This window comes from Cherax quadricarinatus, chromosome 54 (genome assembly GCF_038502225.1).
Source record: "Cherax quadricarinatus isolate ZL_2023a chromosome 54, ASM3850222v1, whole genome shotgun sequence".
Classification (NCBI taxonomy): Eukaryota; Metazoa; Arthropoda; class Malacostraca; order Decapoda; family Parastacidae; genus Cherax; species Cherax quadricarinatus.
The window spans coordinates 22,782,628-22,808,654 of record NC_091345.1 but is presented as its reverse complement, the minus strand read 5'-3'; the positions used below and the strand labels follow the sequence as shown (position 1 = coordinate 22,808,654).

General features: G+C 44.8%; 1 protein-coding gene and 1 long non-coding RNA gene across 13 annotated transcripts in view; one reads left to right on the top strand and one right to left on the bottom strand.

Annotated features, from left to right (window-relative positions):
- The window catches only part of LOC138854313 (uncharacterized), a 65,093-nt gene extending 41,620 nt beyond the window's left edge, over nucleotides 1-23,473 (top strand). The window contains exon 4 of the long non-coding RNA XR_011393518.1: nucleotides 22,349-23,473. This is a non-coding gene — a long non-coding RNA (uncharacterized lncRNA). The remainder of the gene's footprint in view (nucleotides 1-22,348) is intronic.
- The window catches only part of RapGAP1 (Rap GTPase activating protein 1), a 388,752-nt gene that overhangs the window by 7,477 nt on the left and 355,248 nt on the right, over nucleotides 1-26,027 (bottom strand). For all 12 annotated transcript variants that reach the window (XM_070096729.1, XM_070096728.1, XM_070096730.1 and 9 more), the window contains 3 exons: nucleotides 25,276-25,441; nucleotides 24,089-24,322; nucleotides 17,144-17,500 (listed from right to left, as the gene is read on the bottom strand). In XM_070096729.1, coding sequence (XP_069952830.1) covers nucleotides 17,144-17,500; nucleotides 24,089-24,322; nucleotides 25,276-25,441 — 757 coding nt within the window. The remainder of the gene's footprint in view (nucleotides 1-17,143; nucleotides 17,501-24,088; nucleotides 24,323-25,275; nucleotides 25,442-26,027) is intronic.

Below are 26,027 nucleotides of genomic sequence, written 5' to 3'. Positions count from 1 at the left end.
TTTCTTAAAAACAAAAAGCAAAGGAGTAACCTAACCATGGCAGCCCAAGTCCATGAACCCACTACCCCCGGGCCCCTTCTTGATACCGCACCCCATTCTGACCCTGCCTTGTGTTTAGACCACTCTTTGGACACTCCTGATGCCCCTGTACCTCTTGCTGGTACTGTTTCCTCACCCGCTTCAGGTACCGGGGCTTCGACTGACTCCTTCGATTTGTCTGAACTCCGCTCTCCTTTGACTATGCTTCCGGCTTCTCCCTCTACGGTACGGCAATTTTTGAATTGCCCGCCCATTTCACGCCGGACCAACTCCGGTCCTACTCCTAAACGCCAACGTCAATCTCCTGATGATGCTCATTCGTTACCTTCCCATTCTACTCGGAAAAGACCGACACGTCAAGCACTCCCTCTCCACGCTCAGTTTCGGACCACACAATGGACTAAATTCTTTACTTTAAGACTGACTTCTGCCTACCTTTCTGACCATAGTATTGGCAAAGCGCTCCTGCGTCATGTTGGTAGAGATATTTCATTTCATGCTCTCAAGAGCGGTATGCGCATCGTCACTGTCCAGAATGCTACCCAAGCTCATGATCTTTCTCTCCTTTCGAATATCGATACTACTCCTATCACTATTGAAAAACATCTTTCTCTCAATTCTTGTAGTGGTACTGTCATTCTGCCCCATACCATAGTCCAACAGAATTTTCAGTCATGTGGCAATGACATTTTTGAACAGCTGGAACTCCAGGATCTCCCAATCCTCAAAGTAGACACTTATGTCCTTCCTGCCCGGGGGCGGAGACGTTACCCTTGTAATGTGGCTCGTTTAACTTTTGACAGCCGAGAACTCCCGTCCTCTGTATCTCAGTAGTAGTACCAGTAACCAGTGTACCAGTAGATGACTCACTACCAACCGTCTCTGCGTGAATCACTGTCTGTATTCATATTGTGCTGACCACAGCAGTATTTCAAACACCCCCTCACATATGGGTACTGGGGTTAGTCTTACGAGAGAGAGCAAGGAGGCAGGTCACAGCTGTTTGGCCGCTCAGTAGTAGTACCAGTAACCAGTGTACCAGTAGATGACTCACTACCAACCGTCTCTGCGTGAATCACTGTCTGTATTCATATTGTGCTGACCACCGCAGTATTTCAAACACCCCCTCACATATGGGTACTGGGGTTAGTTAGTCTTACGAGAGAGAGCAAGGAGGCAGGTCACGGCTGTTTGGCGCTTACCACATTATCCATAATATACGTACTTCCAGCCTATGTGAGTATTTCTTTACCCTATCCACGTGTTTCCTCTTCAAGGGGGGCTCCTTGGCGTGGTGAAGAGGCTCTTGGTCTGAGGAATTAGCCCTGTCGGTCTTCTTCCTCACACCGAACCTAATTACCCCCCATTCTCCCCTCCCCTATCCCATCCTCCCCTTTTTCCATTCCTCCTCCTCCTCCTCACCCCTCCCTTTTGCCCTTCCTCTTTTTGGCCTTCGGGATTTCTCCCACAGGCGCGCTAGTTCCTAGGTAGGGGAAAGGACACCGGGGTCCATCCCATTCCGTTGAGGTTCTTGGCGGTGGCGTAGTTTGCCGTGGAATCTGGATTGCCTGGGGATGTCCCGATCCCTCTCCGGTATCCCGGAGTAGCTTGGGGTGTCTTTTGGGCGACGGGTGTATCTCTGGAAGCCACCTTTCGGATTCCAGGGGTGGTGGCCAAAGGAGGTATGCTTTGTGGCGGATATCCGGCCGCCCTCTCTTTTGTCCACCGAGGTAGCTCGGCAGATGTGAGGTTGCTATCCCGGATTGCTGGTTTACTGGCATGAAGGGTAGGGTATGGCATGGGTTCCATGCTGCATCTGCGCTACTAGCGGTGTTGAGGTCCTCTTGGGCGCGGAGGGAGATTTCCGGCCCTTTCATTCCTCCTGGGAACTATTCCTCCCTGCTCCCCCCCTTTTTTATTCTTTTTTTATTTTTATTTTCTTTTCTTCTTTCTTTTTTTTCTTAAAAACAAAAAGCAAAGGAGTAACCTAACCATGGCAGCCCTAGTCCATGAAACCACTACCCCCGGGCTCCTTCTTGATACCGCACCCCATTCTGACCCTGCCTTGTGTTTAGACCACTCTTCGGATACTCCTGATGCCCCTGTACCTCTTGCTGGTGCTGTTTCCTCACCCGCTTCAGGTACCGGGGCTTCGACTGACTCCTTCGATTTGTCTGAACTCCGCTCTCTGACTATGCTTCCGGCTTCTCCCTCTACGGTACGGCAATTTTCGAATCGCCCACCCATTTCATGCCGGACCAACTCCGGTCCTACTCCTAAACGCCAACGTCAATCTCCTGATGATGCTCCGTCGTTACCTTCCCATTCTACTCGGAAAAGACCGACACGTCAAGCACTCCCTCTCCACGCTCAGTTTCGGACCACACAATGGACTAAATTCTTTACTTTAAGACCAACTTCTTCTTCTGCCTACCTTTCTGACCATAGTATTGCCAAAGCGCTCCTGCGTCATGTTGGCAGAGATATTTCATTTCACGCTCTCAAGAGCGGTACGCGCATCGTCACTGTCCAGAATGCTACCCAAGCTCATGATCTTTCTCTCCTTTCGAATATCGATACTACTCCTATCACTATTGAAAAACATCTTTCTCTCAATTCTTGTAGTGGTACTGTCATTCTGCCCCATACCATAGTCCAACAGAATTTCCAGTCATGTGGCAATGACATTTTTGAACAGCTGGAACTCCAGGATCTCCCAATCCTCAAAGTAGACACTTATGTCCTTCCTGCCCGGGGGCGGAGACGTTACCCTTGCAATGTGGCTCGTTTAACTTTTGACAGCCGAGAACTCCCGTCCTCTGTATATGTCGCGGGACATCGGTTACAAGTTCGAAAGGTGATGCCTACACCGCAACAATGTAGAAATTGCTGGCGTTTTGGTCACCCAGCGAAATATTGCAGATCTATGGCCGAATGCCCAGTCTGTGGTGCCGACGACCATTCTAATACATCTTGCAGTCAACCTCCATCTTGCCTTAATTGTAATGAAGCTCACCCTTCGTACTCCCGCCGTTGCAAGGTCTACTTAAATGAACGTGAAATCCGTTGCCTCAAAGAGGCAGAAGGTCTCCCTTATGCTATGGCAGTTACTCATCTCCGCCTCCAAGGGAGACTACCCCGTGTTTCTTATTCTCGTGTTTCCAAACGTCCCCCCACTTCTGGGGTCCCATCTTCTGCAGCCTCCTCTGTTGTTACCCCTCCCATAGCCACTACGGCATCTAGTCCTTTTGCTGTCCTTGGCTCTGACGTCCCAACTACAACTCAGTCTGTTCTCACATCTTCGCGTCCTTCCTCTCAAGTCCCAGTATCGACAAGACCTCGTACGACACCTAATACCAATCGCCCCTCTACTCAGAAGTCCAAAAAATCCACATTGCTCAAATCTTCTTTGCCCCTTCCTTCCCTTCTTCCACCTCCACACTTTACCTTTCCAGTCTCTGTACCTAGTTCTTCCCCTCTCTCTGGCTCTATTACAAGTGTGGAGATTCACCCTCCTCCTCGTACTATGCCTTCCACCCCCGTCCCCTCCCAAGTTTCTCCCTCTTCTGTCACCTCCCAGGTTTCTGCCTCTTCTGTCCCCCCCCACACTTCATCTCCAGTCCCTTACACTTTTCCCTCCCCCTCTACTTTGGTACAGTCCATTACTGTCCCAATCTTTACTCACCCTCCTCCTCCTATCTCCAATATGGTCTCCCATACATCTTTGAATTCAGAAACACTTGAAGCCATTTCAGAATATATTGCAGAGACTAAACCTTCAATGGACACTGATTCACTTCCTGTTCCTTCTCTTCCCTCTCCTCCATCTTCACAACCCCATTCTTCGCAACGCTCCGTTCCTTCGCTACTTGAACATCTTCCAATGCCACCACACGTTGACTTTTCTAACCCCTCTAGTCCGTAGGTGCCTTTACCTACAGATTCCTGATATTTTCTTCATCGCCAATCATGGCCTATTTACAGTGGAATATCCGCGGCCTCAGGGGTAATCGGGGTGAGCTTCAGATGTTGCTTTCCAGGTTTTCCCCTGTTGGTGCTTGCTTACAAGAACCAAAATTACACTCGGCTGTTTTCCAACCTATCTCAGGCTATAATTTATTGTATTCTTCGGATCCTTTCTCAGATGGGACCTTTAATGAAAGTGCCCTTCTTCTACGCAATGATATTCCGTACTGTCAACTATTTGTCCATACCTCGCTGCATTACACTGCAGCCCGTATCCACTTGAATAAGTGGTTTACAATATGTTCTTTATATCTCTCTCCTTCTCGAGCATTTTCTATCCCAGACTTTGCCTTTCTTGTTTCGTCCTTCCCACCACCACTTCTGTTACTTGGTGATTTTAATGCCCACCATTTCCTCTGGGGGGGGTCTCATTGTGACTCACGTGGCATTCAGTTGGAGGCTTTTCTTGCCTCTCACCCCCTCCATCTTTTAAATACGGGTACTCCCACCCATTTTGATCCTCGTACTCATACTCTCTCTTGCATCGATCTATCAGTCTGCTCTTCCTCCACTGCACTAGACTTCACCTGGTCTGTTCTACCAGACTTACATGACAGTGATCATTTTCCGATCATTCTTACTTCTCCTTCCTATTCACCACCTTTCCGTAGCCCTCGCTGGCAATTTGATCGGGCAAATTGGGATCTTTACTCACACCTCACTGCTTTTAGTGAGGTTCCTTCTTCATCCTCCATTGATGAGCTCCTACACATCTTCTCGACATCAGTTTATACCGCAGCTTCTCATTCTATACCCCAAACCTCAGGCAGGCATTCTCAGAAGTGCGTGCCTTGGTGGTCTCCTGCTTGTGCTCGTGCAGTACGTTTGAAACGTGCTGCATGGGGCAGGTACCGGTACAATAGAACCGCTGAGAGACTTCTTGATTTTAAGCAGAAGCGTGCGATCGCTCGCCGTGTCATCCGTGAAGCTAAACGCACTTGTTGGCGAGACTGTTTCCACCATCACCTCTGCTTCTTCTATGAGTGCAGTCTGGAAAAAAGTGAGGAAATTGAGTGGTAAATACTCTCCTGACCCGGCTCCTGTTCTACGGGTCACTGGTGTTGATATAGCAAACCCTCTCGACGTTGCCATTGAACTTGGCACACATCTGGTCCGTATTTCCCGAGGGCTCCAGCTATGCCCCTCGTTTCTTTCCTCAAAGTCTGCCAGAGAGTTAGTACCCTTGGACTTTTCTTCTCTCGGAGAAGAACAGTATAATGTGCCTTTTACACTTCAAGAACTGGAGGCAACGCTCTCAGCTTGCCGATCATCGGCAGCTGGGCCTGATGACATTCATATTCGTATGTTACAACATTTACATCGGTCAGCCCTTGTAGTCCTCTTACACCTCTTCAATCTTATTTGGGCACAAGGAGTTCTTCCCCAGCTGTGGAAATCTGCCATTGTTCTCCCTTTCCGCAAACCGGGTACTACAGGACATGATGCCTCCCACTATCGCCCCATCGCTCTTACTAGTGCAGTTTGCAAAGTGATGGAACGCCTCGTAAATCGACGTTTAATGTGGTATTTAGAGACTCACAACAGTCTCTCCGCTAGTCAATATGGCTTTCGTAAGGGTCGTTCTACCATAGACCCCTTACTACGCTTGGATACGTATGTTCGTAATGCCTTTGCGAATAATCACTCAGTTATTGCCATATTTTTTGACCTTGAGAAGGCATATGACACAACTTGGAGGTATAATATTTTGGCCCAAGCCCATTCCTTAGGCCTCCCAGGCAATCTACCATCCTTCCTTGAGAACTTTTTAACTGACAGACATTTCCGTGTTCGAGTCAATAATGTTCTTTCCCCGGACTTCGTCCAAGCTGAAGGTGTCCCTCAGGGATGTGTTCTAAGCACAACACTTTTTCTCCTTGCTATAAATGATTTGGCCTCTGTTCTTCCACCCAATATTTGGTCATCACTCTATGTTGATGACTTCGCTATTGCTTGTGCAGGCGCTGACTGTCATCTTATTGCAGTTTCTCTCCAGCATGAGGTCGACTACTGTATAGCCCTTGTGGCTTAGCGCTTCTTTTTGATTATAATAATAATAATAATGAGGTCGACTGTGTTTCCACTTGGGCCACCACGCATGGGTTTAAATTTTCAAGTACCAAAACTCGCCAAATTACTTTCGCTAGACGCTCTGTTATCTCCGATCATCCTTTGTATCTCTATGGCTCCCGTATCTCCGAACGTGATACAGTCAGGTTTCTAGGCCTTCTCTTTGACCGTCGGTTATCCTGGAAACCTCACATAACCTCTCTGAAGGCAACTTGTCACAGCTGGCTAAACCTTCTTAAAACCCTTGCTAATCTTTCCTGGGGAGCTGATCGTCGAACTCTGCTTCGCCTACATTCAGCCCTCGTTTTATCAAAACTCGATTATGGTGACCAGATTTATTCCGCGGCCTCTCGTGCTACTCTCTCTAGCCTTAACTCTATCCATCACCAAGGATTACGTTTGTGCCTTGGTGCTTTTCGCTCTTCCCCTGTTGAGAGCCTCTATACAGAAGCGAATGTTCCATCCTTGTCTGATCGCCGTGATGCCCATTGCCTTCGCTACTATGTACGCTCTCACGATCTACACAATCCTTCCATTTATAGAATGGTCACCGATATTAGTAGACATTCTTTATTCGTTCGCCGCCCCTGTTTGCTCCGTCCCTTTTCTGTTCGCCTACATTCACTCTTGTCTTCCCTTCAGTTACCACCTTTATATGTTCATGTAGCATCTCACTTTTCCCTACCCCCCTGGGAAGTTCCAGCTGTTCGGGTCTGTTCTTTCTCACTCCCTTGCTCGAAAGCTCGACTGCCTACGGTGGCTTCCCGCTCTCTTTTTCTTGATCACTTCCACTCCCATTCTCATGCCACCGCTGTGTACACAGATGGCTCTAAGTCTTCAGACGGCGTCGGATTCGCAGCAGTGTTTCCGGACAGCGTCGTGCGGGGGCATTTACTATCTTCAGCTAGCATTTTTACTGCTGAACTGTATGCCATTCTTGCAGCACTTATTCGTATTGCATCTATGCCTGTGTCATCATTTGTAGTAGTCTCAGACTCCCTTAGTGCTCTACAGGCTATACGAAAATTTGATACATCTCATCCCCTAGTTCTCCGTATCCAACTTTGGCTACGCCGTATCTCTACCAAACATAAAGATATTGTTTTTTGTTGGGTCCCTGGTCATGTCGACGTACAGGGCAATGAACAGGCAGACACTGCTGCGCGGTCAGCAGTATATGACCTACCAATTTCCTATCGAGGTGTTCCATTTCTGGACTATTTTGCTGCAATAGCTACCCACCTTCGCACCCGTTGGCAACAACGTTGGTCAACTCTGCTCGGTAACAAACTTCATTCTATTAAACCGAGCATAGGTTACTGGCCGTCTTCTTGTCATCAGTGCCGAAGTTGGGAGACCACTCTCTCCCGCCTTCGCATTGGCCACACTCGTCTTACTCATGGGTATCTCATGGAGAGGCACCCTGTTCCTCTCTGTGAGCAGTGTCAAGTTCCAGTATCGATTAGCCACATTCTGTTAGACTGCCCTCTCTATCAACGAGCACGCAGAATTTACCTCCAACGTCGTCTTCGTTCTACTACTCTCTCTTTACCTTCCCTTCTTGCTGATGGACCCTCCTTTAATCCTGACTCTCTCATTGACTTCTTGACAACGACCGATTTACTCCACAAACTCTGATGATACTTTTCGCACTCCCCTCAGCCCTTTCTGGTTCAGTCTCTTGCTGCCCTTTACCCTTTCACCATCCACTGCCCCGCTGTTATCCGTAACCTGTTGCTCATCCATCTCCCTTTTGCCACCTGATGCCCTCACTTCCTTCCTGCCCTGCAGCGCTGTATAGTCCTTGTGGCTTAGCGCTTCTTTTTGATTATAATAATAATAATACAGGCTATACGAAAATTTGATACATCTCATCCCCTAGTTCTCCGTATCCAACTTTGGCTACGCCGTATCTCTACCAAACATAAAAATATCGTTTTTTGTTGGGTCCCTGGTCATGTCAACGTACAGGGCAATGAACAGGCAGACACTGCTGCGCGGTCGGCAGTACATGACCTACCAATTTCCTATCGAGGTGTTCCATTTCTGGACTATTTTGCTGCAATAGCTACCCACCTTCGCACCCGTTGGCAACAACGTAGGTCAACTCTGCTCGGTAACAAACTTCATTCTATTAAACCGAGCATAGGTTACTGGCCGTCTTCTTGTCATCAGTGCCGAGGTTGGAGACCACTCTCTCCCGCCTTCGCATTGGTCACACTCGTCTTACTTCTGGGTATCTCATGGAGAGGCACCCTGTTCCTCTCTGTGAGCAGTGTCAAGTTCCAGTATCAATTAGCCACATTCTGTTAGACTGCCCTCTCTATCAACGAGCACGCAGAATTTACCTCCAACGTCGTCTTCATTCTACTACTATCTCTTTACCTTCCCTTCTTGCTGATGGACCCTCCTTTAATCCTGACTCTCTCATTGACTTCTTGACAACGACTGATTTACTCCACAAACTCTGATGATACTTTTCGCACTCCCCTCAGCCCTTTCTAGTTCAGTCTCTTGCTGCCCTTTACCCTTTCACCATCCACTGCCCTGCTGTTATCCGTAACCTATTACTCATCCATCTCCCTTTTGCCACCTGATGCCCTCGCTTCCTTCCTGCCCTGCAGCGCTGTATAGTCCTTGTGGCTTAGCGCTTCTTTTTGATTATAATAATAATACAGAATAAGTATAAATGTGCTGGAAAATAGAGAAGGATAAAGCTGAAACCTTTTCTACTAAGATAGTCGGAAGGCACTGACCCCTCAAGGAAGGTTCCTTGATGCTGGTGTAGGGAATTGGATCTGTTCCCCCGAGTTAAACCCACTTCTCCCAGGTGCTGTATAATCCTCCGGGTTTAGTGCTTCACCCTTGATTATTATTATAATGAAGGGACTGAATTTGTACTCTAAGATCCTTAAGGGAGGTTCCTTGATGCCAGTGAGGTGAATTGGATCATCAGCTTCCCTGGATCAAACCTGATTACCTCCCATAACCCCTATGGGTTTAATGCATCCCCCCCTCTTCAAGGGGGGCTCCTTGGCGTGGTGAAGAGGCTCTTGGTCTGAGGAATTAGCCCTGTCGGTCTTCTTCCTCAGACCGAACCTAATTACCCCCCATTCTCCCCTCCCCTATCCCATCCTCCCCATCCTCCCCTTTTTCCATTCCTCCTCCTCCTCCTCACCCCTCCCTTTTGCCCTTCCTCTTTTTAGCCTTCGTGATTTCTCCCACAGGCGTGCTAGTTCCTAGGTAGGGGAAAGGACACCGGGGTCGATCCCATTCCGTTGAGGTTTCTTGGCGGTGGCGTAGTTTGCCGTGGAATCTGGATTGCCTAGGGATGTCCCGATCCCTCTCCGGTATCCCGGAGTAGCTTTGGGTGTCTTTTGGGCGACGGGTGTATCTCTGGAAGCCACCTTTCGGATTCCGGGGGTGGTGGCTGAAGGAGGTATGCTTTGTGGCGGATATCCGGCCGCCCTCTCTTTTGTCCACCGAGGTAGCTCGGCAGATGTGAGGTTGCTATCCCGGATTGCTGGTTTACTGGCATGAAGGGTAGGGTATGGCACGGGTTCCATGCTGCATCTGCGCTACTAGCGGTGTCGAGTCCTCTTGGGCGCGGAGGGAGATTTCCGGCCCTTTCATTCCTCCTGGGAACTATTCCTCCCCGCTCCCCCCTTTTTTTATTCTTTTTTTTGTTTTTATTTTCTTTTCTTCTTTCTTTTTTTTTCTTAAAAACAAAAAGCAAAGGAGTAACCTAACCATGGCAGCCCTAGTCCATGAAACCACTACCCCCGGGCCCCTTCTTGATACCGCACCCCATTCTGACCCTGCCTTGTGTTTAGACCACTCTTCGGACACTCCTGATGCCCCTGTACCTCTTGCTGGTGCTGTTTCCTCACCCGCTTCAGGTACCGGGGCTTCGACTGACTCCTTCGATTTGTCTGAACTCCGCTCTCCTTTGACTATGCTTCCGGCTTCTCCCTCTACGGTACGGCAATTTTCGAATCGCCCACCCATTTCATGCCGGACCAACTCCGGTCCTACTCCTAAACGCCAACGTCAATCTCCTGATGATGCTCCGTCGTTACCTTCCCATTCTACTCGGAAACGACCGACACGTCAAGCACTCCCTCTCCACGCTCAGTTTCGGACCACACAATGGACTAAATTCTTTACTTTAAGACCAACTTCTTCTTCTGCCTACCTTTCTGACCATAGTATTGCCAAAGCGCTCCTGCGTCATGTTGGCAGAGATATTTCATTTCACGCTCTCAAGAGCGGTACGCGCATCGTCACTGTCCAGAATGCTACCCAAGCTCATGATCTTTCTCTCCTTTCGAATATCGATACTACTCCTATCACTATTGAAAAACATCTTTCTCTCAATTCTTGTAGTGGTACTGTCATTCTGCCCCATACCATAGTCCAACAGAATTTCCAGTCATGTGGCAATGACATTTTTGAACAGCTGGAACTCCAGGATCTCCCAATCCTCAAAGTAGACACTTATGTCCTTCCTGCCCGGGGGCGGAGACGTTACCCTTGCAATGTGGCTCGTTTAACTTTTGACAGCCGAGAACTCCCGTCCTCTGTATATGTCGCGGGACATCGGTTACAAGTTCGAAAGGTGATACCTACACCGCAACAATGTAGAAATTGCTGGCGTTTTGGTCACCCAGCGAAATATTGCAGATCTATGGCCGAATGCCCAGTCTGTGGTGCCGACAACCATTCTAATACATCTTGCAGTCAACCTCCATCTTGCCTTAATTGTAATGAAGCTCACCCTTCGTACTCCCGCCGTTGCCAGGTCTACTTAAATGAACGTGAAATCCGTTGCCTCAAAGAGGCAGAAGGTCTCCCTTATGCTATGGCAGTTACTCATCTCCGCCTCCAAGGGAGACTACCCCGTGTTTCTTATTCTCGTGTTTCCAAACATCCCCCCACTTCTGGGGTCCCATCTTCTGCAGCCTCCTCTGTTGTTACCCCTCCCATAGCCATTACGGCATCTAATCCTTTTGCTGTCCTTGGCTCTGACGTCCCGACTACAACTCAGTCTGTTCTCACATCTTCGCGTCCTTCCTCACAAGCCCCAGTATCGACAAGACCTCGTACGACACCTAATACCAATCGCCCCTCTACTCAGAAGTCCAAAAAATCCACATTGCTCAAATCTTCTTTGCCCCTTCCTTCCCTTCTTCCACCTCCACACGTTACCTTTCCAGTCTCTGTACCTAGTTCTTCCCCTCTCTCTGGCTCTATTACAAGTGTGGAGATTCACCCTCCTCCTCGTACTATGCCTTCCACCCCCGTCCCCTCCCAAGTTTCTCCCTCTTCTGTCACCTCCCAGGTTTCTACCTCTTCTGTCCCCCCCCACACTTCATCTCCAGTCCCTTACACTTTTCCCTCCCCCTCTACTTTGGTACAGTCCATTACTGTCCCAATCTTTACTCACCCTCCTCCTCCTATCTCCAATATGGTTTCCCATACATCTTTGAATTCAGAAACACTTGAAGCCATTTCAGAATATATTGCAGAGACTAAACCTTCAATGGACACTGATTCACTTCCTGTTCCTTCTCTTCCCTCTCCTCCATCTTCACAACCCCATTCTTCGCAACGCTCCGTTCCTTCGCTACTTGAACATCTTCCAATGCCACCACACGTTGACTTTTCTAACCCCTCTAGTCCGTAGGTGCCTTTACCTACAGATTCCTGATATTTTCTTCATCGCCAATCATGGCCTATTTACAGTGGAATATCCGCGGCCTCAGGGGTAATCGGGGTGAGCTTCAGATGTTGCTTTCCAGGTTTTCCCCTGTTGGTGCTTGCTTACAAGAACCAAAATTACACTCGGCTGTTTTCCAACCTATCTCAGGCTATAATTTATTGTATTCTTCGGATCCTTTCTCAGATGGGACCTTTAATGAAAGTGCCCTTCTTCTACGCAATGATATTCCGTACTGTCAACTATTTGTCCATACCTCGCTGCATTACACTGCAGCCCGTATCCACTTGAATAAGTGGTTTACAATATGTTCTTTATATCTCTCTCCTTCTCGAGCATTTTCTATCCCAGACTTTGCCTTTCTTGTTTCATCCTTACCACCACCACTTCTGTTACTTGGTGATTTTAATGCCCACCATTTCCTCTGGGGGGGGTCTCATTGTGACTCACGTGGCATTCAGTTGGAGGCTTTTCTTGCCTCTCACCCCCTCCATGTTTTAAATACGGGTACTCCCACCCATTTTGATCCTCGTACTCATACTCTCTCTTGCATCGATCTATCAGTCTGCTCTTCCTCCACAGCACTAGACTTCACCTGGTCTGTTCTACCAGACTTACATGACAGCGATCATTTTCCGATCATTCTTACTTCTCCTTCCTATTCACCACCTTCCCGTAGCCCTCGCTGGCAATTTGATCGGGCAAATTGGGATCTTTACTCACACCTCACTGCTTTTAGTGAGGTTCCTTCTTCATCCTCCATTGATGAGCTCCTACACATCTTCTCGACATCAGTTTATACCGCAGCTTCTCATTCTATACCCCACACCTCAGGCAGGCATTCTCAGAAGTGCGTGCCTTGGTGGTCTCCTGCTTGTGCTCGTGCAGTACGTTTGAAACGTGCTGCATGGGGCAGGTACCGGTACAATAGAACCGCTGAGAGACTTGTTGATTTTAAGCAGAAGCGTGCGATCGCTCGCCGTGTCATCCGTGAAGCTAAACGCACTTGTTGGCGAGACTATGTTTCCACCATCACCTCTGCTTCTTCTATGAGTGCAGTCTGGAAAAAAGTGAGGAAATTGAGTGGTAAATACTCTCCTGACCCGGCTCCTGTTCTACGGGTCACTGGTGTTGATATAGCAAACCCTCTCGACGTTGCCATTGAACTTGGCACACATCTGGTCCGTATTTCCCGAGGGCTCCATCTATGCCCCTCGTTTCTTTCCTCAAAGTCTGCCAGAGAGTTAGTACCCTTGGACTTTTCTTCTCTCGGAGAAGAACAGTATAATGTGCCTTTTACACTTCAAGAACTGGAGGCAACGCTCTCAGCTTGCCGATCATCGGCAGCTGGGCCTGATGACATTCATATTCGTATGTTACAACATTTACATCGGTCAGCCCTTGTAGTCCTCTTACACCTCTTCAATCTTATTTGGGCACAAGGAGTTCTTCCCCAGCTGTGGAAATCTGCCATTGTTCTCCCTTTCCGCAAACCGGGTACTACAGGACATGATGCCTCCCACTATCGCCCCATCGCTCTTACAAGTGCAGTTTGCAAAGTGATGGAACGCCTCGTAAATCGACGTTTAATGTGGTATTTAGAGACTCACAACAGTCTCTCCGCTAGTCAATATGGCTTTCGTAAGGGTCGTTCTACCATAGACCCCTTACTACGCTTGGATACGTATGTTCGTAATGCCTTTGCGAATAATCACTCAGTTATTGCCATATTTTTTGACCTTGAGAAGGCATATGACACAACTTGGAGGTATAATATTTTGGCCCAGGCCCATTCCTTAGGCCTCCGAGGCAATCTACCATCCTTCCTTAAGAACTTTTTAACTGACAGACATTTCCGTGTTCGAGTCAATAATGTTCTTTCCCCGGACTTCGTCCAAGCTGAAGGTGTCCCTCAGGGATGTGTTCTAAGCACAACACTTTTTCTCCTTGCTATAAATGATTTGGCCTCTGTTCTTCCACCCAATATTTGGTCATCACTCTATGTTGATGACTTCGCTATTGCTTGTGCAGGCGCTGACTGTCACCTTATTGCAGTTTCTCTCCAGCATGCGGTCGACCGTGTTTCCACTTGGGCCACCACACATGGGTTTAAATTTTCAAGTACCAAAACTCGCCAAATTACTTTCACTAGACGCTCTGTTATCTCCGATCATCCTTTGTATCTCTATGGCTCCCGTATCCCCGAACGTGATACAGTCAGGTTTCTAGGCCTTCTCTTTGACCGTCGGTTAACCTGGAAACCTCACATTACCTCTCTGAAGGCAACTTGTCACAGCCGGCTAAACCTTCTTAAAACCCTTGCTCATCTTTCCTGGGGAGCTGATCGTCGAACTCTGCTTCGCCTACATTCAGCCCTCGTTTTATCGAAACTCGATTATGGTGACCAGATTTATTCCGCGGCCTCTCCTGCTACTCTCTCTAGCCTTAACTCTATCCATCACCAAGGCTTACGTTTGTGCCTTGGTGCTTTTCGATCTTCCCCTGTTGAGAGCCTCTATACAGAAGCAAATGTTCCATCCTTGTCTGATCGCCGTGATGCCCATTGCCTTCGTTACTATGTACGCTCTCACGATCTACACAATCCTTCCATTTATAGAATGGTCACCGATATTAGTAGACATTCTTTATTCGTTCGCCGCCCCTGTTTGCTCCGTCCCTTTTCTCTTCGCCTACTTTCACTCTTGTCTTCCCTTCAGTTACCACCTTTATATGTTCATGTAGCATCTCACTTTTCCCTACCCCCCTGGGAAGTTCCAGCTGTTCGGGTCTGTTCTTTCTCACTCCCTTGCTCGAAAGCTCAACTGCCTACGGTGGCTTCCCGCTCTCTTTTTCTTGATCACTTCCACTCTCATTCTCATGCCACCGCTGTGTACACAGATGGCTCTAAGTCTTCAGACGGCGTCGGATTCGCAGCAGTGTTTCCGGACAGCGTCGTACGAGGGCATTTACTATCTTCAGCTAGCATTTTTACTGCTGAACTGTATGCCATTCTTGCAGCACTTATTCGTATCGCATCTATGCCTGTGTCATCATTTGTAGTAGTCTCAGACTCCCTTAGTGCTCTACAGGCTATACGAAAATTTGATACATCTCATCCCCTAGTTCTCCGTATCCAACTTTGGCTACGCCGTATCTCTACCAAACATAAAGATATTGTTTTTTGTTGGGTCCCTGGTCATGTCGACGTACAGGGCAATGAACAGGCAGACACTGCTGCGCGGTCAGCAGTATATGACCTACCAATTTCCTATCGAGGTGTTCCATTTCTAGACTATTTTGCTGCAATAGCTACCCACCTTCGCACCCGTTGGCAACAACGTTGGTCAACTCTGCTCGGTAACAAACTTCATTCTATTAAACCGAGCATAGGTTACTGGCCGTCTTCTTGTCATCAGTGCCGAGGTTGGGAGACCACTCTCTCCCGCCTTCGCATTGGCCACACTCGTCTTACTCATGGGTATCTCATGGAGAGGCACCCTGTTCCTCTCTGTGAGCAGTGTCAAGTTCCAGTATCGATTAGCCACATTCTGTTAGACTGCCCTCTCTATCAACGAGCACGCAGAATTTACCTCCAACGTCGTCTTCGTTCTCCTACTCTCTCTTTACCTTCCCTTCTTGCTGATGGACCCTCCTTTAATCCTGACTCTCTCATTGACTTCTTGACAACGACTGATTTACTCCACAAACTCTGATGATACTTTTCACACTCCCCTCAGCCCTTTCTGGTTCAGTCTCTTGCTGCCCTTTACCCTTTCACCATCCACTGCCCCGCTGTTATCCGTAACCTGTTGCTCATCCATCTCCCTTTTGCCACCTGATGCCCTCGCTTCCTTCCTGCCCTGCAGCGCTGTATAGTCCTTGTGGCTTAGCGCTTCTTTTTGATTATAATAATAATAATAATGCATCCCCCATGAATATAATGGAAAGAGGGGAAAACAATAAACATAAGGGATATAAATAAGGTACCCAAAATATTTGTTGCAGCAATGGGTTCAAGTTGAATGAATTTAGCTTCAGAAAAGACATATGAAAGTATTTGACAACAGAGTTGCAAATTAGTAGGAGAAACTCTCGGGTAGCATTCCCCTCAAGGAAGGTTCCTTGATGTTGGTGAGGGGCTCTTGATTTAGGGAATTGGATCTGTGCTCCAGTTCCCCGAATTAAGCCTGAATGCCTTCCACATCCCCCCCCAGGCGCTGTATAATCCTCCGGGTTTAGCGCTTCCCCTTTGATTATAATAATAATAATCAGGTAGCATTAATGAATTAAGAAGCTTGGGTAATAGAGGTTGGATAGGTACACAAGTAGGTGTAAATTGGACCTGGATAGCATGGGCAATATGTCAGCTGTATTATTATGTTTTCATAAGTGCAAATTTCAACTTAATGTCTACTGTTCCATTAGCCATACTTCCCAAAATATTAACTAAACCAAACTGCAATAATACTTGTGGGAAAAAAGGTATGTAAAAATTAACACCCATTTATGAAAGGGTATTTGTTTTATACGATGGTAGGACTGCTGGTGTCTTTTTTTTTCCCCGTCTCCTAAACGTGTAATATTTCAGGTCCGTCTTGCTGCTACTACTACTAACATTTAGGTCACACTACCTTTCTGTTTTTCTTGTCTATTTCCACTTATCTCCATGGGGGAGTGGAAAAGAATTCTTCCTCAAGCCATGCATGCAGTAAGAGGCAACTAAAATGCCAGGAGCAAAGGGCTAGTATTCCCCTTCTGTATATTACTAAATTTAAAAGGAGAAACTTTCATTTTTCCTTTCGGGCCACCCTGCCTTGGTGGGATATGGCCAGTGTGTTGAAGAATATATGCTACTTTATTGGAAAAACACTAGGTATTGGTTAAGATAGCAATTCATAAAATTATGTTGAAATCCCTACTTATGAGTTGCAAATTTGAGGATGCTTGGGGTGTTAAGTGAATGAGAAAACTATGGTGAATAAAATTTGTGTAACACATTGTTACTTTATACCACTGAGGTCAAGAATATCTGGATAGTGATATACTATTTACTGAGCATTTGTCTACTAAAGATATTTACTGAGCAAACTTTCCCCACAAGTGGCATCTTCAGTCCTAGGACTGAACAAGTCATTTGTGGCATAATGATTCGAACTATGCATGTGTTTATCTACACACTCTTGGTATTATCATACTGTTCTAGTCAATTATCTACTCTCCTCACAACCTAGTTAATAGTAGAAGACAATTAACTAGCTACAGATATTAATAAATTCTATCCTGACATACCACATTCTGGCGGAGGAGATCCAGTTTATCACACTTGAGTTTGTTAATCTCATGTTTGAGAGTTTCGACCTGTCGCATGATGGTCTCGGGGTCAGCATGGAGGGCACATACTCCATCCTCATTGTTTCCACAGAGGGGACATTGTAGGGATAACTTGTGTGGAGTCTCTGCTGAAGACATTGACTCTAGTCCTGTGTCAGAATCCTCGTTGAGTGGATGAGGATGACCATCAATATCCATCGAGTTAAGGGAAGAGTCGTCGCTTTCAGACAATGCCATTGTGTTAGGTGTTGTATCTGGGCTAGATGTTGGGGTTCGTGCACCACTGCTGCTTCCACTGCCTTTACTGCGTGCACTCTGAGGATATTGGTCAATTATAAGAAAAATTAAAATTATCACAGATATAATTATTATTATTTTTTATTATCACACTAGCCGATTCCCACCAAGGCAGGGTGGCCCGAAAAAGAAAAACTTTCACCATCATTCACTCCATCACTGTCTTGCCAGAAGGGTGCTTTACAGTTTTTAAACTGCAACATTAACACCCCTCCTTCAGAGTGCAGGCACTGTACTTCCCATCTCCAAGTCCTGCCTGCCGGTTTCCCTGAACCCCTTCATAAATGTTACTTTGCTCACACTCCAACAGCACGTCAAGTATTAAAAAGCATTTGTCTCCATTCACACCTGCTGTATAGTCCTTGTGGCTTAGCGCTTCTTTTTGATTATAATAATAATAATCCATTCACACCTATCAAACACGCTCACGCATGCCTGCTGGAAGTCCAAGCCCCTCGCACACAAAACTTCCTTTACCCCCTCCCTCCAACCTTTCCTAGGCTGACCCCTACCCCACCTTCCTTCCACTACAGACTGATACATTCTTGAAGTCATTCTGTTTCGCTCCATTCTCTCTACATGTCCGAACCACCTCAACAACCCTTCCTCAGCCCTCTGGACAACAGTTTTGGTAATCCCGCACCTCCTCCTAACTTCCAAACTATGAATTCTCTGCATTATATTCACACCACACATTGCCCTCAGACATGACATCTCCACTGCCTCCAGCCTTCTCCTTGCTGCAACATTCATCACCCATGCTTCACACCCATATTTAGCACTTCCCCCTTGATTATAATAATAATTCACACCCATATAAGAGCGTTGGTAAAACTATACTCTCATGCATTCCCCTCTTTGCCTCCAAGGACAAAGTTCTTTGTCTCCATAGACTCCTAAGCGCACCACTCACCCTTTTCCCCTCATCAATTCTATGATTCACCTCATCCTTCATAGACCCATCCACTGACACGTCCACTCCCAAATATCTGAATACATTCACCTCCATACTCTCTCCCTCCAATCTGATATCCAATCTTTCATCACATAATCTTTTTAGTTCCTCATAACCTTACTCTTTCCTGTATTCACTTTTAATTTTCTTCTTTTGCACACCCTACCAAATTCATCCACCAATCTCTGCAACTTCTCTTCAGAATCTCCCAAGAGCACAGTGTCATCAGCAAAGAGCAACTGTGATAACTCCCACTTTATGTGTGATTCTTTATCTTTTAACTCCACGCCTCTTGCCAAGACCCTCGCATTTACTTCTCTTACAACCCCATCCATAAATATATTAAAGAACCACGGTGACATCATGCATCCTTGTCTAAGGCCTACTTTTACTGGGAAATAATTTCCCTCTTTCCTACATACTCTAACTTGAGTCTCACTATCCTCGTAAAAACTCTTCACTGCTTTCAGTAACCTACCTCCTACACCATACACTTGCAACATCTGCCACATTGCCCCCCTATCCACCCTGTCATACGCCTTTTCCAAATCCATAAATGCCACAAAGACCTCTTTAGCCTTATCTAAATACTGCTCACTTATATGTTTCACTGTAAACACCTGGTCCACACACCCCCTACCTTTCCTAAAGCCTTCTTGTTCATCTGCTATCCTATTCTCTGTCTTACTCTTATTTCTTTCAATAATAACTCTACCATACACTTTACCAGGTATACTCAACAGACTTATCCCCCTATAATTTTTGCACTCTCTTTTGTCCCCTTTGCCTTTATACAAAGGAACTATGCATGCTCTCTGCCAATCCCTAGGTACCTTACCCTCTTCCATACATTTATTAATTGCACCAACCACTCCAAAACTATATCCCCACCTGCTTTTAACATTTCTATCTTTATCCCATCAATCCCGGCTGCCTTACCCCCTTTCATTTTTACCTACTGCCTCACGAACTTCCCCCACACTCACAACTGGCTCTTCCTCACTCCTACAAGATGTTATTCCTCCTTGCCCTATACACGAAATCACAGCTTCCCTATCTTCATCAACACTTAACAATTCCTCAAAATATTCCCTCCATCTTCCCAATACCTCTAACTCTCCATTTAATAACTCTCCTCTCCTATTTTTAACTGACAAATCCATTTGTTTTCTAGGCTTCCTTAACTTGTTAATCTCACTCCAAAACTTTTTCTTATTTTCAACAAAATTTGTTGATAACATCTCACCCACTCTCTCATTTGCTTTCTTTTTACATTGCTTCACCACTCTCTTAACCTCTCTCTTTTTCTCCATATACTCTTCCCTCCTTGCATCACTTCTACTTTGTAAAAACTTCTCATATGCTAACTTTTTCTCCCTTACTACTCTCTTTACATCATTCCACCAATCGCTCCTCTTCCCTCCCGCACCCACTTTCCTGTAACCACAAACTTCTGCTGAACACTAACACTACATTTTTAAACCTACCCCATACCTCTTTGACCCCATTGCTTATGCTCTCATTAGCCCATCTATCCTCCAATAGCTGTTTATACCTTACCCTAACTGCCTAAGGTATAAACAGCTATTGGAGGATAGATGGGCTAATGAGAGCATAACAGTACAGTAAAATATAATTTTAATAAATGATAAACAATCAGAAATAATTAAAATGAATGAGCATATACAACAATTCAGATATCCCCCCCTTTAGAGTGCAGGCACTGTACTTCCCATTTCCAGAACTCATGCCTGGCTTACTGGTTTTCCCTGAATCCCTTCACGCAATATTATCTTGCTCAAGTCCCACATGCCTACTATGTCTAAGCCCCTTGCACACAAAACCTCCTTTACCCCATCTTTTCCTAGGATGACCCCCATCCTGCCTTCCCTCCACTACAGATATATACACCCTCCAAGTCATCCTATTTTGCTCCATCCTCTCTAAATGACCAAACCACCTCAACAAGCCCTCTGGATAATACTTTTAGTATCTCCAAACTACATATTTAGGTTTTTGAAGATTTCTCAGAAATTTAAATGCTTTATTGGTATCTGTTCCATCTCTGATATCTTTCCTGCCATAAAAGGAGCTATCATCACTGAGCAAGAGGGCACAAGTGATTTGAAGTGTCTCCATTGTTTTTAAAGTTGTCAATCTCCAGGATGTCATGAAATTAGACTTACTGCTTTCCTTCACCCTGGGTTAAAGTTTATTCTCTCCTTTTTTCATAGTTTTGAGATCCCATATTTTTATGGCTTGACATGCTGTTGGGGGTGTGAGCAAGGCAACACTTGTGAAGGGATTCAAGGAGACCTGACTGAGTTTTGGATGTTAGTAGTATAATGCCTACACTCTGAAGGAGGGGTAAGGATGTTGCAGTTCAGAGGGTTATTTGAACTGTAAAGTCTACACACACACAGCTACTTAACCCTTTCACTGTCGGTCCCATAATATAGCTTGCAAGCCAGTGTCGGTCCCATAATAGTACGCCAAAATTCTAGTGGCTTCCAATCTTGCAGGAGATAGCTGGTAGGCCTACGTATGACAGAATGGGCCTGAGTGGTCAATGTATGCAGTATAAAAAATAATCCTGCAGCACACAGTGCATCGTGAGAAAAAACTGCGACCGTGTTTTTAGCTTAAAATAATGGCTGCAGTGTATAGGGGAAGGAAGGCAGGGTAGGGGTCGTCCTCGAAAGGGTTGGAGAGAGGGGGTAAAGGAGGTTTTGTGGGCAAGGGGCTTGGACTTCCAGCAAGCGTGCGTGAGCGTGTTAGATAGGAGTGAATGGAGACGAATGGTACTTGGGACCTGACAATCTGTTGGAGTGTGAGCAGGGTAATATTTAGTGAAGGGATTCAGGGAAACCGGTTATTTTCATATAGTCGGACTTGAGTCCTGGAAATGGGAAGTACAATGCCGGCACTTTAAAGGAGGGGTTTGGGATATTGGCAGTTTGGAGGGATATGTTGTGTATCTTTATATGTGTATGCTTCTAAACTGTTGTATTCTGAGCACCTCTGTAAAAACAGTGATAATGTGTGAGTGTGGTGAAAGTGTTGAATGATGATTAAAGTATTTTCTTTTGGGGGATTTTCTTTCTTTTTTGGGTCACCCTGCCTCGGTGGGAGACGACCGACTTGTTGAAAAAAAAAAAAAAATTTATGGTTGTTTTCTTGATCTCATTTGATAGAAGGGAAGATATATTACAGAAATAGAGATGATTTTGAATGGTTTACAGACTAAAAGTACGCTCAAATTATCGGAAATGTTCAAGAGTAAACAAACATGTCATGCATCCAATACATGTCAACTGGTGGGTCTAATATGCTTTAACAAATGTGCTGATATTATTTATACCATTTTTACAATAATGCAGTAGTCTGCATAATAGTAAATATTTTTTGTGTGAATAAAAATTCAAAATGGAATATAAGAGGGGCCTGGAGAAAATGTTATTTTAGTGACAGGAATGTTTGCATTGTTAATTCTGAACCCTTCCTTGAATTTTGTATGAAATTGGCCAAATTCTGATAACTGTATTAGGTAGTTGAAATAGCAAAATAGCTATGAGTTTGGTCCCCTCAAGGAAGGTTCCTTGATGTTGGTGAGGGGCTCTTGATTTAGGGAATTGGATCTGTGCTCCAGTTCCCCGAATTAAGCCTGAATGCCTTCCACATATCCCCCCCCCCAGGCGCTGTATAATCCTCCGGGTTTAGCGCTTCCCCCTTGATTATAATAATAATAATAATAATATGAGTTTGGTTGACTGGAACAATAGAATTGGCCAAAAATATGGCTCAAAGTGGGAGAAATCACCAATGCATAAATATTGCTGAGACTACTAACTTCGCAAGAGCGTAATTCCATAAGTTTTCTATCAAATTTCGTACTTTTGGTTTCATTACAGAAAGAATAATCATCCCTATCTTTAATGGCAAGTCAGCAGAGCCTTTCACACCGACAGCTGGAGTGCCACAAGGCTCGTGCCTTAGCCTGATACTCTTCAGCATATATGTAAACGATCTCCCTCAACAATACTATCACCGCCCAATTTGTTGATGTTATCCATGTAGTGTCATCCACCCCCATAACAGGAAAACATAAGCATGTGAGGGTAACAGAAATAATGAATATGGAACTATGAAGAACAGCAAACTGGGAGAAGAAATGGAGAATCACGACCAACCCAGATAAAGTCCTCATCAGCATCATCAAATGTTTTGTAATGACTATAAAAGACAAGGTGGTATCTCCATCAGAGGTACACCTATTCCCATCAGAAACCCAAACAAGATCCTGGGATATGAGGTAGACAGATTATTCCACTCCACCCCACATCTCTAAAATGGTGAACTTAGCCAAAGCCCACCACAACAAACTATACAGGTTTAATCAAGCCCCTGCCCACATCAAGAAACACCTGTACAAGATGATGGTAAGACCTATGCTTGAGTATCCTTGTGTACCCATATCATTAATAATGAAATCCAACATGCTACAGCTACAAAGAGTCCAGAATAGAGCATTCCACTTTATCACAGGCACCAGAAGGAGAGAGAGAATCAGGATGGAAGATCTACACATCCAACTGGAGATAGATGCAATAAATGTCAGGCTTGAAAGACTAAAGAAGAGACAACTATACGACATGCAAGAACTCTATGTACCAGAGAAAACCTTCCCCAGCCAACAAACACCACTGACTACATCATCAACACACCTCCCCACAGAACCCTGCAATAAAGAGTGCGACGATTCATCCACTACGATAATTTCCAGAGATCAATGATCCTAAGTGATCTCCCAGAAGATACAGATGAATGGGTAACACCAGAACCCTTTTATGTCCAATAAGGATAAACAACCCCAATTTATGGAAACTTCACTCTAACTTATTAGCTCTTATATATAACCACAACATCTGCAAACCTACTACGGCAGGACACCACCTCTGAAGCAGCTGAGCCAACCAGTATCTCCTGGTAGTAATCAACCTACATCAAATACCTTGTATCGTCATTTCCAGCCTACGCCCGGCAACTGCAAAAAGTATAAACCCCTGCCAACTCGGCATCATTTGTTATAACTGTGTGAAACTGATGAGTAGTGTTATACACCATTCAATGAAAATGATTTCATTAATGACACTACAAAAACTTGTATTAAAATGCACCAAAGAGGTTAGGCCACTTACCCTTTTTTTTTTTTTAATTCTTCGACAGTGAGAGCAAGTGTCTCGACAGTGAAAGGGTTAAATGAGTGATGGTGAATGTATATCCTACTTTTCTCTAATCACCCTGTCTCAGGAAAGTTGACCACTGTGTTAAAAGAAAATAATTGCTACACCTGAGCCATGACAATCTTCACCTGCATTTAAAGTGAGCCCACAAAATGTAACTAGTAGATCTAACTGACAAATAATTTTCCCACACAGCCATAAACATGTGTGATAAACAATTTAAGGATTAATGTAAATAAAATTAGCAGGTTTCGGTTTCAATGTGGTTGCATCTAACAATATTTACTCTACACTATTTAAAAAATTTCTTTTATGAAGACTGCAAAATATTTGCACTCTTTTTGAATAATAAAATATAAAAGAAGTACTGTACATAATAAAATTTTTAGAAATAAAAAATTGACTTACTGCTGGAGTTACAGCAACTAAAGTGTTTGTGTTATTAATGATGGGCTTCTTTAACATTCCTGGGGTATCAGGGTTCTTGCGGCCAATAAGCACACTACGAACAATCTCCCTGAACTTGTTGCCTGTAGTTTCCACCTTGGGTGTCTCAGGGACCTTTGTTACACCAAGGAATTCATTTGTTTTCATTCTCAAATCGTCTACGAGAGCACACAGCAGTGAAGATCGTGTACGCATCTGTAAAAAAAAAAAGTGAAAAATAAAGGGAACTACTGTGTTTCAATGATTCAAACTGGAAGTCAGTTATATTAATGCGTGGCAAAGTTTTGTGTATATCTGGCACCTATGATTATATTTCCTACCTCACTCAGGAATTTCTTGAATTCTCTTTATAATAAAACCACAAACAACCTTCAAAAGCAAATATCATACCATAAATACTTTGGTGAGAAGAAAAAACTAAATTTTCAATGCACTGGTGTAACAAAAATTACCTCTGCCATCCCACAACTGATTATAATCATCTTCACTGTAACTTTACTCTAAAATATGTGCTGCACATAACACACCACATCCAAAAAATTCAAATACATACAGTAAATACTTGAGGGTAAGCCAATACAGCACATTAGTCAATCCCTGGCAATCTTTCAACCCTTCAATCCACCACTAAAACAGGGATGGGATGGGGGGGTTGTAGCCCCCTATGCCTTCACTAAATGGAGAAAATGAGATTTACTTTACATAAATTTTTGCTTAGCTAAGCAATCCTCTAGTCCCTATCTAAGTCATGAAGGAGGAGTGAATCATAAAAGTTCATACAGGGTATGCAAGTATAAACACAGAATATTTCAGTCTCATATATCAACAAGGTTAACATGGTGTCACAACTGTAAACTGAGAAAAAATGGTAGAAAAATCAAATGAGATAGAGGAGGCAGTACTAAGTGTTCCAGGAGCTACAAACAAGTGATCACTACTGTAAATATAGCAAATGGCCAAGTATTCAAAATTCTAGAGATTTAATTTACATACTGAGGTTGGAAGGGTATTAAGAGTAAATTAGGTGTCTCTAGCACCTCCTGGCTTACTTCAAAGTTAAAATCTGAATTAAAAGATACAGTGTACTTCACACAAGGAATAAAATACTTCAGTAATCAGGCTGCACATTAAAAATCTTCCTGGCTTACCTCTAATTTTGCAAACCGCTCTGCTTTATAACAAGCAATCTCTGCATTGATAAGCTTAGTAAGGAGGAACTCTTTGAAGTGAGGACTCTTCTCAAAAGTAGATGTAGGAGGGAGGGTGGGTCCAAAGAATGGAACATCAGACCTCGCTGTCACACTCACTCGGTACCTGGTGATGTTATATTTAGTATTACTGATGATAAAAGTATCTAGGACGGGAAAGAAAAGGAGCAAAGTGATAAACAATACTGTGTAGGAGAAACAGAGGAGAAAATAAAAATAAACAAATATATATACATCCTCTCCTCACTTAACGACAGGGTTCCGCTCCTAAGAGTAGGTCGTCAAGCGAGGAGCGTACTATACTGGTAGTGGGTTTGTGTCAACCATCTTTAGATATTTTTTAATGTCATTTTTGCACCATTTATAACATTTCTGGTATATTTTTAAATGTTTATACAGTAGTGTACTGTATACTGTAATAAACAGAATAGAAGAAATCAGCTCTAATATACATTATTTTAGGTGTGCACACTGGTTGGAGAGCTGGACGTAAGTCCAAGTCATCGGTAAATGAGTATGTTAATGAGCTTTACTCAGACCTCTCCAACACAACTGCCATCAAAGATTTGTTAAGTTATACCATGAATTAAGGAAAGATCCAAGACTTCACCTTACAACACAAATCTTCTTTCTTTTCTTTCAACACACCGGCCGTATCCCACCGAGGCAGGGTGGCCCAAAAGGATAAACAA